Source organism: Columba livia, chromosome 1 (assembly GCF_036013475.1).
Source record: "Columba livia isolate bColLiv1 breed racing homer chromosome 1, bColLiv1.pat.W.v2, whole genome shotgun sequence".
NCBI lineage: Eukaryota > Metazoa > Chordata > Aves > Columbiformes > Columbidae > Columba > Columba livia.
The window spans coordinates 29,097,318-29,114,163 of NC_088602.1; the positions used below are offsets into that span (position 1 = coordinate 29,097,318).

At 37.3% G+C, this 16,846-nt stretch overlaps 1 protein-coding gene across 1 annotated transcript in view; it reads left to right on the forward strand.

Annotated features, from left to right (window-relative positions):
- The window catches only part of COG6 (component of oligomeric golgi complex 6), a 54,549-nt gene extending 38,554 nt beyond the window's left edge, over positions 1-15,995 (forward strand). Inside the window, exons 14-19 of the mRNA XM_065052442.1 lie at positions 2,972-3,103; positions 3,643-3,810; positions 5,723-5,830; positions 7,290-7,343; positions 9,934-10,013; positions 13,609-15,995. Of these exons, the coding sequence (XP_064908514.1) occupies positions 2,972-3,103; positions 3,643-3,810; positions 5,723-5,830; positions 7,290-7,343; positions 9,934-10,013; positions 13,609-13,756 (690 nt within the window). The 3' untranslated portion in view covers positions 13,757-15,995. The remainder of the gene's footprint in view (positions 1-2,971; positions 3,104-3,642; positions 3,811-5,722; positions 5,831-7,289; positions 7,344-9,933; positions 10,014-13,608) is intronic.
- Positions 15,996-16,846: the final 851 nt, after the last annotated feature.

Consider the following 16,846-nt stretch of genomic DNA (forward strand, 5'->3'; position numbering starts at 1 on the left):
ATTAACATAGATGCACTGTCTTATGGATTGTTGATATTCTCCTTTCTTTTTCCTGTATTTTCCTTTGCTATTTGTTAAATCCTTCAAAATATCCTTTGAGTTACTCACTCTGATAGACAGGGAAGCCTGCTCTGGATTGTATATGCAGAGGAAGATTATTGGCTTAGTAATTATTCCCTACTGATTGATATGCAGAACTTTAAATGAAGATACAACCTTTTATACTAAATTTTATGTACAACTTCTAGTGTCCATTGTAATTTTAGGATAATTTGTTTCAGTTTTCTGTGTTGGGTTTTAAAAAATGGGAATTTCTTCTTTTTTTCTTTGAAAGGCTGAACAGCCGGATGGCCTTGTTTCTGCATGACTGAACTACTCGTTATAACTAATTAGCTACTTAATATTGTGTTAGAGTATGTTTTGATGCTGTTGAACTAGTTGCTACAGTACTTCCAGTTTTTTAGTTAACTCCTATCTGGCTTGCATATGAAGCAGGTACTTCAAAAGTAGCATTAAGCATGCGTATCAAATCTATTTTTCTGGAAATAGGATTGATTATAATAATCTTCTAGTGCATGTAAAACATTCAGATGTAATTTTTTTTATTAGGATAGCAATTTAGCTCTCACAAATTGAAGTCAGTAGGTTCCTCTATAAACTAGATATGTCTACTTTTAAATTTTCCTTTTTAATTCTGAAAAAAAAACAGTCTGCATTCATGTGCAAAAAGTTAGAATTTGCAAAATGAATATAACACTGCTTTAATTTTCCTTTCACTTAGTGATAATTCTGCCTCTTTTGCAGTAGTCAGGAATTTCAAACTAATCCCAAGAGAATCTAACGGTCTAAATCTTTTTTTCCTTGCTGTGTTTTCTTCTTCCTCGCTCCCATCTAGAAGATGGTGGGCTTTAAAAGAACACATTAAATGAAAGATGAAGCTAATTTAGAAGCTTCTGACCATCAGCTACTTCAGGAGACAAAAATTCTGTGCGAAGAAGCCTGAAATTTTCATTGCCATGATTTATGTGTATGTTGGAAGTGAAAACCCCATCAAACTCTAGTCTCAAATTAATGCCAAAATATCCCTGAACACGGTTCAGTTCAGGTCTGAGAACAGTGTGTTCGGAGCACAATCAATACCCCTACTAGTGACAAGAAGAAACAAGAAAGTCACTCAGTGCTGTACATTTCAGTAAACTTTACTGCTTATCAGCCCTAAGTGCCTCTTACTGAATTACTTCATTGCTAGAATATTTGTTTTATGCTTTCAAGATTGCTTAGGCTTCTGAACCAATTAGATTTCATTTTTTGTTACTTCCTCACATTCAGTATACTATCTCTTGGAAAGTGAAACTAGAAGAATACTTTGTATTCAGAAGGATGCAAAAAAGGTTTTGTTTGATTTGTCTTGATGACAGTGCGAGGACATGTATAGTATCTCCAATGTTTCAAAACAGGCAAAGGGTGAAAGCTTGGCCGGAGAGAGAGAGCTGTTTCTTCTTTCTCCAGTGCAGATTCACTTCCAGAAGGCTCTGCAATGCTCCACTCTGAAAATGCCTGTTGTGCTCTCCCTCTTTTTTTCCTTTGGCCATCAGCCTCTGCCCCTTTGGTATTTTTTCATTCCTTGAAGACACAGACATAGATATTGTTATGCTATTGATCAGTAATTTTCATTTGGCAAGGTAGGGAACATGCTGCCTGTGGCTTGGGTGTCCATCCAAAGCTGCCATCTTTTCTGGTTGAGCTGGGTCCTGAAGAGCATTGCAGAGGTGGACACTGCCTTCCTCTGCTCCACCCAAACACCTTGAGTGAGACACAGAGGCCATTCCCAGGGCAGCTCAAATTTAGTTCCCCATACATCCTTCTAGAAAGAGGTTATGCCTTGAACTGTTCACTTATTCCATCTGGCTGGGGGTCTTCTTGCTTTCACATGATCCAGCCAATTCTGTGTTTGCCCTTGAGTACGCAGGAGCCAGGGGAAGGAGGAAAGGAGGCCAGCAGCCCGGATTGTGGTGAGGGTCTGGAGGCAGCAGGCAGTTTGAGACAGCATTGAAGACAAGAAGATGTGACTGTGTTTGGTGTGAAGCCTGAAGAATATGGGTTGGGAAGAAGAGATGTGCTAGGTTTTATGTTATATAAACATTTGATGAAACATTTGGTGGCTATTTCTGTGTCACAAAGAAGGGTTAAGGTATGTAAACCTGTGTTAAATATAGTGTGGAATTTCAGTCCATTTCAGTGCTCCAACTTTTCATAACTTAACTCTGAAAGTGTGGGGTTTTTTCTACAAGATTTGCAAACTTTTATTCTTTCTGATTTTTAAACATCTTCAATTACTACTTTTCATCTTTGAGGTAGGCCTGCACTCCAGTTGTGCAGTATCACTGCAGTTTATGTGGGTGTACCTGAGTTACCTTGTGCACAGTTCATTTGTATACTGGCAATTTTAGGTACAGACTTGCCAGGGATGAAGACTGTTGCATCTGTGACTGCAGCTCTCAGTATGATTTGGGCTGTGCAGCCTTGTCAAGGTGCCATCATTCAAGTGTTGCAGTGTGTCCTTAATATCCCAGAGCTTTGCCTGCACTGGATTCTGACATGTCTCAGGAGGTCCTGCTGCTCTTTGGCACCTAATCTAGCAAATGTAGGATTTGGTTGGTTTATTTGTTTGTTTTTATTACCAAAACTGGTAGTGTTTGTATTTCTCTGGATTATAAAACAGATGTAGTCTGAATGAAAGGGGAAATTCAGTTTTGCTTGTTTGTTCACTGAATGGAATAGTTATGCTGAAAGTTGAAGGCAATTGTTTTCTGAAATGTGCTAGATTGCTCCAGCATCAAATTAAAATTCTTCTCTGCGTGGCTATGTGGAATTTTGTTATTAGCTGCTTGCATTTGTGCAACCAGACTGGATGACATTTGCTGTAAATGAGATTTAAAACACCCCACAAACAGATAATCTTGTTCTTCAGGTTGAACTCCCACCTCCCGATCTTGGCCCAAGCTCTGCACTAAATCAGACACTTAACTTGCTGCGGGAGGTTCTGGCGTCTCACGACTCATCTGTTGTTCCACTGGATGCCCGTCAAGCTGACTTTGTGCAGGTATAAGAACATTTGACTTCTCTGAAGAGGAGGGGATAAAAAAAAGTATGTGTTAGTTAGTCTTGGTACGCAAAAGATGGGTGAAACATTAATCTTCTTTTGTCTGGTCCCATTTTGGAGCTTTCTTCCAAACCCGAGTTTGCAATGTGAATAAGAGTGTGACTAACAAAGTGGATAATTACAGTACAGTGTGGAGTGCTCCTCTTAATGCAGTGTCTAAATTCTGTTATCCAATTACTACTCCATTAAGTAAATACACCCTCAAGATTGCACAATTACCAATTATCTAATCTGGGTTACTCTTCCGCCTGCTAGGTTGGATTCTGTTCTCAGGTTTTTATCCTTTTCCCATCACTATGGTAGCTGATCACCTGCTGACAAATCCAGTAGAAAACTGCTTTCACAGTTGGAAACTCCCATTTCTCTTTATTCTGCTTTGGGGAATAAATATGCGATAGAGACAGAATGAGCTTAGAAGCTTTGTGTGACATGATTTCCTTTCTCTTCACTCTTTTTTTTGTGTGTGTTTGCTACTTCAGGTTCTGTCTTGTGTGCTAGATCCTTTGTTACAGATGTGTACTATGTCTGCTAGTAATTTGGGCACAGCTGATATGGCCACCTTCATGGTAAATTCACTTTATATGATGAAGACTACTTTGGCTCTCTTTGAATTCACTGACAAACGTCTAGAAATGCTGCAGTTTCAGGTAAGCTTTAACAGCCCCAAAATAAAATGAACTTACTAGTGATTTTTGCAGACTCTAAGTTGTGATGTGAACATATTTATCTTTGATAAAGTTGGCTTTGGGTCAATTCTAAATCAGAGAAATGGAATAGGATGGCTTCTTACGAGAGACCATAAGCAAATAGTTGGTATCAGAGCCCATGCTGCACAGCAGCTTTCATTTTAAACAGACAAAAAAAAATATGAGAAGGTTTGGTTTGGTTTAGTTGCAGATAAACCTGTATCAGTAAACATTTTCATTACCCTAATCGTTCTAATATTTATCTGCAAACTGTGTGAGAAGAAGCAAATGGAAGTTGAAAACTGAGATGGTCAAAAGGCTGACTATATTCTCTTATGTAGTTAATACTAGATCATCATCTAGTTTATACTAGAATATTGTATTGCTGAGATTACTACTTCAGTCCTCCTTTCTACCCTTTTTCTCATTCTATTGGTTTAACCTAACGTGCCAGGATAGTAGCACATATGTGGTACCATTTTGAAATGGGAATGTACTTTATAAACCATTGACTTGGTAAGTCTTAGGCACTGCCCATTTATAGTTTTGCTACATGAATATCTCTGCAATATATCTCAGGAGAGCTTTGGAAAAAAAGTCATAGCTTCTAATTTGAAGGTATCAGTAAAGATTGGCTGTGAGCCGTTTTTTGCTTTCTACTCCTAATTAGAATTTCTGTCACCCTTTAGCTCTGAAACAAACAAACAGACAACCCCACCAAACTGTCTGGGGCATTTCTAATTTCTATTATCAGAGTTTCTTTTTCACAGTAAATGTTGCAATTGATTTATTCTTCAAATAAGCAGTAAAACTGAAGTTTACACATTATATACCATTTACTTTCTTCAAACATTTTACAAATACAGGAACAGGCTGAATAAATACCTTTAAGATTATACATAAGTAGGTTATTAAAGTGGAGTTAGAATGACATATTTAATACGAGAAACATTTTTCAAAGCAAAAAAGAACTCTCCAAGACCGTTAAAATCTCCAAATTGAAATATTAAGATTTCCCTCCTGTTTTGAAAAGAAAACTGCATTTTTCTAAACTATTTTAGGAAGTAAAAAGGTGAGCTCTTCAAATATGAGACATGGAAGTCTTACATTTTACTAGAGTTTGGTATATTTTAAGTGTTTGCTTTTCTTTAGGATTGGAAGAAAAATAAATGGAATGTGAGGTAGTTATCGTAAAAATGAAGTAATAATGTATGTGTACCCAAATATCTTTCCAAGACTACTCAAACTAAAAAATAATTGGTCCTGCTCTGACTGGATTTATGGGTTAGGTTTCTCTGCAAAGCAAATATTATACTAAGAATGTAAAGTACACTTATGACGTTTTTCATATGAAGGTAATTAAAGCAAAATTGATAACTGTAATTTCATAATGTATTGTTCTTTCCGTTAACTTTTACAAATATGTGTTTATCATTATTAAATTTTAATCATTACGGATTCTGATTTAATTTCAGTTTTATCTTCGTTTCAAAAGACACTCTTTTTCTTGTTCTTATCACATTTCCAAAAAACTGTAGGAAAATAAAATGATATAGCAATTTTTCAGATTAGAGCTTCAGTATTCTTAATTTTTGCTGCTGTTGAATTTACAAATACAAAAAAATAGGTTCTTCTCTTAGTTAGGCAGAAAAGAATTATCTATATTTCTACTATTGGCTCCTGGTGATATGGAAGATGTAAATGGATAAGATAACCATGCTCGATGTATTTGTGGTTCTTACTTGTTTATTGGTCACTCTCCTTCTTAGTTGTATTCTTTCTTATTTGTGTTTCTAGACCTTTTAACCCCAGAGCTAGTTCTCTTTAATATTCTCATGCACATTTTATGAACACCCTGTGCTTAAAATTTCAGATTGAAGCTCATTTAGATACACTTATAAATGAGCAAGCTTCCTACGTGTTAACAAGAGCTGGTCTAAGTTACATCTATAACTCTGTGCAGCAACACAAACCGGAACAGGTAAGCTTAAATAATGCACATGATGTGGAAGTACTTGAGAACTAAGAATAACTTTGGCACTAACATTTTTTGCAAATTAAGCTTCTTCTGGAATCAAAAGCTCTAGTAGTATCTGTTGTATTTTCACGCGGGAGCAGGACTAGTGGACAAAGGCACCTTGCAGCTACAGATTTCCCCTACACTGTATATTCAGCAAGTCCTTCTGTGCAGCTTATCTGTGTAGCATCAACAGTCTCCATGCACCACAGATATCCTGTAGGTTCTCAGAATAACTGTGTAGGTAGTTTAATATGTTTCAGAAAGTGTCAAGCTGGCTTTAAAACGCAAATATTGATTATGTGTAGCACGTCTGTGGCAGCTAGAACATATTTGATCTACGTGCATGCAGCATTTGGGTTTCTTCCATTGCATGCTGTAGCACCATACATGGAGTGGATCCATACCCTGCACCCATTAGACAATGACTGCTTTTTTCTTCTGTGAAAAAATGGTGGATGAGTTCAGTAGTAATTTGAAATCATTTCTCCTTTTGTCCTTCTTCTAGCACCAAATTTTAAAAGTGACAACTTCAGATTCCTTAGAGCGAGCTGAAAACTGAAATTCAGAGCTTGTGCTCTTCCTTTCTTGTGAGGCACAGTTGCTATGTGAGAGGTGTTAATACAGCTTCTCTTCCCTTCAGCTGGGCCTGTGTCCTTTTGTGATCTTTTGTGAAGGTGAAGAACAGTGTTTTCTGGAGAAAGCAAAACTCTGTTGGAGACCTTTACGTTGTTTCTTCGGCCAATAATTTTGCATGAAGTGCCTGAACTCAACAGATTTTTATGTATAAAGATGAATGAATAAGTAATCTGATAAATAACTCAACTTGATTTCCTATTCATGAGCCTATTTCCTGTTCAAAACCAACTTCAAATCAACCAAGGCAGATTGTTTAATGGAATGTTGCAGTTTTTATTTTTATCTGTCCAGCTGCCTGGCTGCAGAGGTGACATGACAAGATTTGCCAGGGCTCAGGCAACACGTATGCGTTGTAATGCCATACCAGCACAGAAGATTTACTGGGAAGCAAGCTCAAATTGTGCAGAGTCCCAGAACAGACACCAAGGGGATGTGGCCAGTTTGCAGTTCATTTTTTATCTCAGACCTTGTGGAAAGCTTTTTTGGGTGTTAATCACGTAATGGTGAAGAAGGAAGAGAAGGACTTGAAGAGACGTAATAAGAACTCGGTATTCTGAGTTTCTAATTTAAGAGCGCAGTAGAATACAAATGAACTGGTACAGCATTTCAGCATTGATATGGTGATTCAGTTTCCAAACATTTAAGATCCTGTAGCAGGACCAAATAGCAATTTAGAACTGAAACGTCTGTAGAATTTATGATTTCTTATGTTTTTTTCATGTGCTAGCGTGACCTTTTTTTGTGTGTGTGTCCCCCGCCCCCCCCTTTGACTGCTGATTCTTAGGGTCCTCTTTCAAATTTGCCCAGTATGGACTCCGTGTCTCTGAAGGTTGCAATGGTAAGCATTTTACAATTTCATATTATGGTGGTGGTGATGCTGTGACATGGGAAAGAATACTATTAATTATGTGATGCAGTAGATATTAATCTAACCAGTCATACTCTTTAAGAACAGCTAAATTACATCTCTGGGAATACTTTCTTCATTTGTAGTAATTTGACCACTTGAAGTAATAAATACGTACATTATTTATGAACAGGCAGTAATAGAATATTAGTTTCTAAGCCTTGAGAAACAGAACTTTACTTACAAGAACGTTATCCCATGAGTCATCTTTAATTGCTAAAAGCAAATACTTAGCTCTAATTAGTTTTGATCGCCAAAGTTTCTTTTCTGCCTGTGTGCTTTGAAATATAGATTCTGCTATCACTTATAATTTTAGTCCTAAGGCTTTGATTTTTATGCAAATAGTTCAGCTAAACTCAGAAGTTAGGTGCTGGGTATATGTCACAGTTGTATTTTTTAAGTTGAAAGCTACAATATATTTTAAAACAAATTATCAGCTGAGATTTTTTTCTTATAGTGTGTGAAGGCTATTTTGCATAGAGATAGCAATATCACAGTTCAGTACGCAGTAATATATGATCTGTCACTCTTCTTGCTTAGCCAAGTTTAGCTTTATTCTGGAAGTTTAACTGTAAATAAGGCCTGGTTATCCAGCAGTACACATGTACCACCATGAAAAAAGGGTCTTTTTAAAAGACAATATTTTCTACAAAAGGATTTTTTAGAAAACTGTGTTGAATCCCTCCTAATTGTGTCTGTGTAACCTGTTTTCCTCCATTCAAGTTTTAAACTAGTGATCTCCAAGGTGGTTGGGTGAACAGAGCTCTGGCACAGAACACTCAGCAGTATACTCAGATCAGCATGCATTCTTATCAATATTGATAAATTTTACATTTAAAATATCTTCTATTTATCATGGTCTTGTAGACCAATGACAAATTTAAAGACTGTGACTTGGGGATCATCTCTTTAAATTATATATATGTAACTCTGTTATCTATAGCAATCCATAATACTGTCACTTGAATAGTTAGAGAATAATCCAACTGTTTTATTTTCTTCGTTACTTTGCTTAATGTCCACTTCTGTGAACACACTTTAACCAGAATGGAACCTAGTACACTGAAATCAAACCTACATCAGTACCATCTATCAGCCTAATCTGTTGGCTTTCCAGGATTTAAAGAATGCGGAGGGAGCACTTGCAGGCAAATTCACTGCCTCCCGACCTAACCTGAGAGTTTTTTAGGTCTCAGCCTTTTAAATTGCTCATATGTCCTTTCAAATGCTGTTTAGTAATGTCTGTACCTCCCTCTGAGTGAAAGCTCCCTTATTTTCCGAACAAGGGCATGTAACCCCAAGAAGTTAATTCATGAGACCTGTGAATGACTTCGTTAGTTATTTTTGCCCACTTTTTGCACATTTAAATTATGGATGAATGTGGGTTTTATGGTTTACTAGCTTGAGAAGATTCCCCCAATGTTCAGGAAGGTTGCCATCATTAGATAAAGATGGCTAGGGCCTTGCCCGAGCGAGTAATTCCAAGATGGAGATTATAACAGCTTTTCTGCCTAACCTGTTTGGTGTTTGATTAAACTTTTCTGGGTAACCTGTTCAGTGTTGACACTTCTGGTGGGCATTTTTCCTCTTACTATCTAATCAGAATTTTCCTTAGTGTCATATGTATCCAATATTCCTCATATTTTCACCTCTGAGAAAACCTGGCTCCATCTTCTCTATAGTTCCCCATTTGATCTAGAATCATAGAAAGGTTTGGGTTGGAAGTGGCCTTTAAAGATCATCTAGTTCCAACCCCCTGCCATGGGCCGGGACACCTTCCACCAGGCCAGGTTGTTCAAAGCCCCATCCAGCCTGGCCTTGAACACAGCCAGGGATGGGGCGTCCACACCTTCTCTGATAAATAATTGAAGACAGCATTAATGGTCTTTCTTAGTGTTTTCCTCTCCAAACTACTAGAACCAAAGTACTGCCATTTTTTTCTCTGCTGTATTATCTGGAGGAGGAAAAGTAGGCCTAGAAGCAGTTCAAGGAACCTGAACTAGTTTCCTTGCTCGTGTTTTTTCCAGCATAAGTGCTCATTAGATTATTAAGCCAAAAAGTAAGAAGAAATGTGTAAAAAGAAACATGCAGCATTTCTAATTTGGACAGACTAGATTTCTGCCTGGAGGCTACTGTGTTCCCTCTGCACTGAACATAGTGAGCCTGACTTTCAGAGGTACACGCATGCGTGCACCAGCTGCATAGGAAACTTAGATGGATAATTATGAAAGCTGGATTCTTATTATTTGCCCCTCCACCCTTTCTCCTCAGAGTCAGAAACTTAAAATTTTGGTGACACAGGTGCTGAAGACATTTGGTTTGGATTGCAAAGTTCTACCTTAAAAATGTGTGTATTATGTTAGGCTCCATCCTAAATATATAAAAAGAGAAATTTATATCAAATAAGAAGGTACAATTTTAATGTAATCACTTTTCAGAGATCTGTGTTTTTACCTATTTTCATCTAACAACAATTTTTTAATAGGTTGATCTCATATTCTCTTTTTTCCCCCACCCCTAGGCTCAGTTTGATCGCTATCTGTCTGCTCCAGATAGTTTGTTAATGTCCCAGCTGAATTTCCTTTTGAGTACCACTGTGAAGTAAGTACTTTACCTTCGAAGTTCTATAATGCCTGCATAATGATCAGAAAGATTAATTTGATTAGGTTTTAGTGGATTATGATGAGAATTCAAGTTATCAGCTGTGATCATATTTGCATTGACATTCAGGTCACAATTCAGTTTTGTTCTGACTCTCCTCTTTTTGAACAGGCCGTGAGGAATATGTAATTCTGTTACTTTCTGAAATAGTTACCCTTGATGTAATGGACAGCATCAAAATGAATTACAGCCATCTATTTTGAACATATTCTGTTGTGTTGGCAGTTTTTTGTCAACTTAAAATTGTTTTAGAACTATGTTGTAAATTGTTTTAGAACTATTTTGTAAACATTCCAAAGGCAGATGAAATATATAGTTCTCCACTCAAGATTTCTTTTATCCCCACTGCTCGGTCAGGTCTAGAATTTTCAACATTGTTGTTTTCTGGTGTAGAGCATTGGCATTCTGTCTTGTTGAATATTGTGCTGAGATTATTTCACTTGTCACCTGGTGTGTTGGTTTTTAGTGATTTCTTCTTCGAAGTACGGAAGCGAGAACTTTATTATTTAACTCTTCTCTTGTTTTTTGAATGTAACTGAACCCTAGGGCTAGGGAAAGTGCCATGAATTTCTTTTCAATTAAATGTGAACCACATGAAGATATTTTATAGTACTTAAACTCAGAGAACTGTATGCTGGACTGATCAAAAAACTTCTCTTGACATAGGTTACAGAATATACTGGAAGTTGGGACTAGCACATCACAGTTTATGTAATGCAACAATATTTGGGGTCTCATTATTAGTACCTGTCCTCAGAGGGGTTGTATGAGAACATTTTGCAATTAAAAAATCACCGATGTCAATGGAAAAAATTTTATTGTTAGGAATTGAGAGTAGTTCAGTTGAAAGGGACCTGTGATGGTTGTCTACTCCAGCTGCCACGTTCTCCTGCTTTGTTGTCCAGGTTCTCCTCATCCAAAGACTTCCAGTTTCATGCCATATCCCTGGTGCGTGGCTTGGGGGATGTTGGTGCTTTTCAGTAGTTTTTTGGGTCTCTGTTCTGCAGTCACTGTTCCCGCAGCTCAGCCAGCAGCGCTGACCCTGCTGTGTGAGAGCTGCTCTGCTCCGTGGTCTAACAGATTTAACAGAGTAGCTTGAGCTGTAACCCCAGTGAAGCGTTGCAACTTCTCCTTCTAGGTGTCAAGCTATTAAACTTGTACTTTAGGTCTTGGTATTTTTTTTAATGTAGATCTATTTAAAAATCATAATGGCAGTGAATGTATTTTGAAAGCCTCAATTTTTCACTGCTAACACAGAACCAATTTTTCAAAGATATGCTTTAGGCCACTGTAAAGACTCAGGCACAGTGAAATTACATCGACTTAATCATTTCTTCTGTCAAACGAACCAGGATAAACTGGTCATGTATGCATTCTTAAGCCTTATCCCATTGACAAGCTTTTTAAACCTCTCAGTGCAGTTTAAGCTGAATTCATGTCATCTTGCAACAAGGCAGGTGAGAGGAGAGCCTGTGTGAGGATGGTTGCTGTAGCTGCTCCAGCTCAGCGAGCATGCAGGAATTTATTAATCTGCTATAAATCAATGCTATTAATTAAAAAAATAAATTCTGCTAGCCCCTTAGCCTTTGGGTATGTACCTTTAAACACAGGCAATGCTTCTGAAGTTCAGATACCTATTTACAGAGGTTCATGCTTGTAGAATCAGGGTCTTAATAATATTTTTTGTATTAAATAAACTTTCAAATTCAAAAGTTTCTCAAAATTCCAGCAAAACATTTAACTGGTACTAGAATTTTAATATTTGGCCATAGTAGTTGAAATTTTCAAGTTAGTTTTGCAGATGTTTGCTGATTTTGAAGATGTCTTCCTTGAACTCACATAACTGTGATCCACTGTTGAGCTTGAACCCAAGAGTTCTTTGTTTCTCAAAATCAGACCACATGTTTTTGATAAGGGCCCAGTGTATTAAAAAGTCATTGGAAATATTTAAGCTTTACAACTATGAAGAACATTCCTTCCAACATTTGCCAGTGCACGCTCTTGTCTTTCAAATTCCTTCACTCATTTAAAAAGTTCTAAGCTATTTATTTATGTGGGTTTTGGTCTTGAAAAGCTCTTTTCATTTGTGTTGGATCACAGAAACTGAATGCTGGAATTACTGTTTGTAGAAAGTGCTGTCATTTGTGTTAGTGATAAAATGTATCATGTTGTTATGGCAACTGAAATCCTAATGTACTGATTAATGACACTGACATTATTTGATGGAAAGACTCATTTGATGCTGTTCAGTCCTCTGGAATATTTTAATGAACTTTTTCTTTTAATTTGATATTATTTGGTGCAGTACAGTTAGTTTTATACAAACTCTATGTACAATGCTTTCTTAAAAGATTGTCCTGTTACAGTAGCTTGGTGATCCCAGACTGTGATCAGAGACAGTTGTTGTACCTGAACACCTTGGATGTATTTCCCTTATAATAGTGTTTCTAGATTTACTATTATAAGGCCAGTCTTATTTTCAGGTATTCTAATAACTGTCAGCTGATCCCGTATATCGAAAAACTGGATACTTTGCATCAGAATATGATGCAGGTTTTGTCTCTTAAACTTGTTTCTTATAGCTTCTGTTTCTTAATATTTCCTGAAAAGACAAAGCCCTATGCACTTTGAGATTTCTTTAACTCGTCAATTCTCAATGGCTGGTGAATTCAGCCCTGATTTTAGTGGATGCAGTTTTGGTGACTTCGTTCCTTTGCTGTGTATTACAGCACAGCTGAATCTGGATTCGTGGTTACCTTGGTTTCCTCAGCTTCTCCTGGTGTTCCACTTGCATGGGTTTGGCTGTAAAATAGTTGTAATTGCTGTTTCTGATAGATAAAAATGCATCCACAACTGTAAACACATCACCATGGTGATTAAAGTAAACTGATTCAATGGGCAGCATAAAATAAAAATAATAGTCTTCAAAAATTATTAAATGTGCAGTTAAATTTTGCGTTAGGTCTCTGTGCATTGTTACTCATTTAGATCTGGGAAAATAACAGGACGCAGACTTTGTACCATTCTTGGTAAAAGGCTGTAGCAGGTTTTAAATCTCTAACCACTATCACTTTCAGCTCTTCCTTTCTGACCAATTATGGAATCAGGTCCTGTTAGGATAAAGCAAATGGAATGTATTTGCTGGTAGATGAAAAAATGTGTGTATTTACAAAGCACAGCAAAAAAACGCAGCAGGTAGAAGGTAAATCACTATTATCATCGGTCTTAAAAGATGCAGGGACGTGCAGGTGAAAAACCAGTGTACACAAATTAAATCCTTCTGTTTTTTTCATGATTGCAGTAATAAAGAAGCTTATTTCTTGGTTATCAGGATCATGTATGTGAGTTTATCTATGTATGATGAAGCAGCTTTATTTTGTTTTAAAACATTAAGCTATTTTTAAGTAAAAGGGCTTTTTAATGTAACTGACACTGGTTTTTAATGTGGATTTGTAGTGTGTATCTTTAATTCCTTGTGGTTAGCACAGTTATATTCCCTATGATTTGCAAATTATGTTTTTGTTTTGTTTTTTAGAGAGCAGATAATAAAACAGTCGACAGAACTGGTCTGCAGAGCTTACAGTGAGTTGTATGCAGCTGTGATGGATCCTTCAAATGGATATAAGGATCCAGAAACCATACTGCACAGATCTCCTCATCAAGTTCAGGCACTCCTTTCATAGTCTTGCTTCCCCGAGATTTATCAGAATCCATTATTCTATATTTGTTCAGTATTTACATCAAGTTATTTTTCTGTTTTGAATTTTGATGTGTAGCTGTATAGGTAAAATATGTAGGAATGCAGTTTTGTTTAATCTGCTTGGTGGAAGTCTAGTCTTTCCTGTGTCTTTGAATACTGTCTATAGGCCAGAAAATAGAATATAGATTAAAAATTATTTTAATATATTCCTTTAATGGAAATTGACCTTTACAATATGCAATCTCTTTGAAAAAGAGTAAAGGAGAAAGAAGCTTTTTCCTTGCTGTACGTAATCCTTTCAACTAGAGGTTGAGCCAGTGTCTCTTAAAACCTCACCAATATTTTTATTTGTTCTTTTCCCTGTCCTTTCACTCTTTTTCTCAGCCTGTCATCAGTAGTAAATGCTGATAACCATAATTTTAGTACAACTGATATACTTTGATTTTCTCAAATCCATCACTTTTACAGCTCATAAATAATTTCAGAATATTTGATGCTGGTTTTGAAATCCTGTTGATTAAACCTTTGAAGCAAAATATGTTTACATTTTTTTTTTTTGAATCCATTATTGTTGTTGCTAGTTCTGTTATTTTCTGTAAGAAAAAGAAATATTTGAATTACATGCATGTACATAATCTGGAACTTAATGCTTTAAGTTATTTGTACGATTTGGTTTTACTGGGAGGACTTTGTTGTAGTGCAATGATTCTGTAGGAATCCTGACATCAGTTGAAACTTGCAGATCCCTTAAGGCTGGGACCAATAACAGTGGAGGTTATGAAGATGGTTTTAATTAGTTAGGATCACCTGTGGCAGCCACAGGTTGTTCTGGGAATTGTGCGGAAGCGCCGGGTGTGTGGTTGTTCCAGGCTGATGCACAGGAAGCCATGAGGGAAGGTTTTGTTTCTTTCCTCCTGCCGTGCAAAGCTGAACCCGCTCTGTGTAGAAACCATAAGTATATGCTTATGATTCAGGGGACCTTTGCTTCCAATAAAAAGAGGAAAATAGATAAGTAGGACAGTTGTTCTCTGTTGGGCCTTACAATTTTCCGCAAATTCCTTAACGTATTGTTTTTTCAGGAAAGCCTTGTTATAGAGAAACCTTCAGGAAATAGACTTAGTAAAAGGAATTTGGGGTGCTTTAGGGTTAGGATTTTTAATTGTGTGTGTTCTTTTTCTTTTTTAAGGATAATTTAAGATAACTGTTTCACTGGAAGTATGTCACTCTTTTTTCCCCTCTTCGTTATTTTATGGGTGCCACAGTTATTACAGTTGCCTGAATTTACACTCGTATTAGATGTGGCTTATTTATATACATCAAGGGGGAGATGAGCAGTCATTCATATTGAATAACTTACATATTTTATTTTTATCAGTAATAATATTCCCCATGTAAAAAATAGATACTTAGTGGCAGCCAAGTCTTTAGTTTAGTGTATGCTTGCAAAAGAGCCAGAAATAGAGAAGAGCAGCAGCAATACATTTTAGTCTTTTGGAAAACTCATTGCACAAGATGCATCCAGTGCGCTCAGAAATCAGTTTCCTTGGTAGTACCACAATAAAGCAATATCTCCTTTTCCAAATGAGCATAATTTGTTTGTATAATAGAAAGAGATTTGAAAGCGTAAGTGTCCCTGGAGTTACTGGATCAGTCAGAAATTCTTCTGTAAATGTGAATGTTAGATTTATTCTCTTTACAAACTCCAGGCCTGTTAGACAGAAGATTCTAGAAGCTTCAAAAAGCTCTAATGGAAAATTATTCTCTTTTACTAGGTAAGGCACTTGAAATTACTCAGATTTTGCATTACCGTAGTATATACTCAGAAAGCTGTTCATTGTTGCTTAATAATGTTAATATTGCTTAATATGCCTATAATTATTATCTAATATGTGAAAATTACATTAGTTGTGAAAGGATTATAAATTAGCTTGTTATTAGATTAACATACTCAAAAGAGTGAACTTTTTCCTGAATTTGCATTCAACCTCAGTCTCCAATAACCAGTCAGTAGTTTGCATGAGGATTAGTAAGAACTTGCTTCCTATCTTTGAGTCCATGTAGAGACTTATCCATGATTTCGTCTTAATAAAAATGCAAAACCTATAAAAGTTGTAACTTAAAAAAGTTAAAGCCAATCACTAATTCTGGTCTGTGCAATTGAAGTAAATGACAAAGGGTCACAAATGAGAAAGAAAGTAAATAAAAGCATTTGACTTACTGAATTCTGTCTTCCATGTTGTTATTTCCTTTGCTTGCCTTCCTAAGAGGAGGAAGGAAAGCACGATTAGATTTTAACCTGCCTTTTCTAGTTTGGCATTTCTTACCCTTTCACTTTACAAATTCCCTGGATTTCCACACCAGGAACCGTGAAGCTGCAGCCCTCCAGTTGTTCAGTCAGATCACAGAATGTCCTGACTTGGAAGGGACCCACAAGGATCATCGAGTCCAACTCCTGTCCCTGCACAGGGCAACCCCACAGTTCACACCATGAGAGCGTTGTCCAGTCTCTTCTTGAACGGCCTGGGGCTGTGACACCTCCCTGGGGAGCCTGTTCCAGTGCTCCACCACCCTCTTGGGGAAGAACCTTTTCCTAATGTCCAACCTAAACCTCCCCTGGCACATCTTCCTGCCATTCCCTTGGGTTCTGTCATTGGTCACTAAAGAGAAGAGTTTGGTACCTGCCCCTGCTCCTCCCCTTGTGAGGAAGCTGGAGCCACCATGGGGTCTCCCCTCAGTCTCCTCCAAGCTGAACAAACCAAGTGACTTTAGTCGCTCCTCACACGGCTTTCTCTCCAAACCCTTCACCAACTTTGTAGCCTCTTCTGCACACTCCCCAGTAGCTTCATACCTTTTTTATCCTGTGTTGCCCAGACCTGCACACAGTGCTCCAGGTGAGGCCGCACCAGTGCAGAGCAGAGCGGAACAATCACCTCCCTGCCCGGCTGGCAATGCTGTGCTGGATGCACCCAGGACATGGTTGGCCCTCTTGGCTGCCAGGGACACTGTTGGCTCATGTTCGACTTGCTGTTGATGAATTACCCATCAGTGTTGCAGTAAATGGAGTAATTCTGGG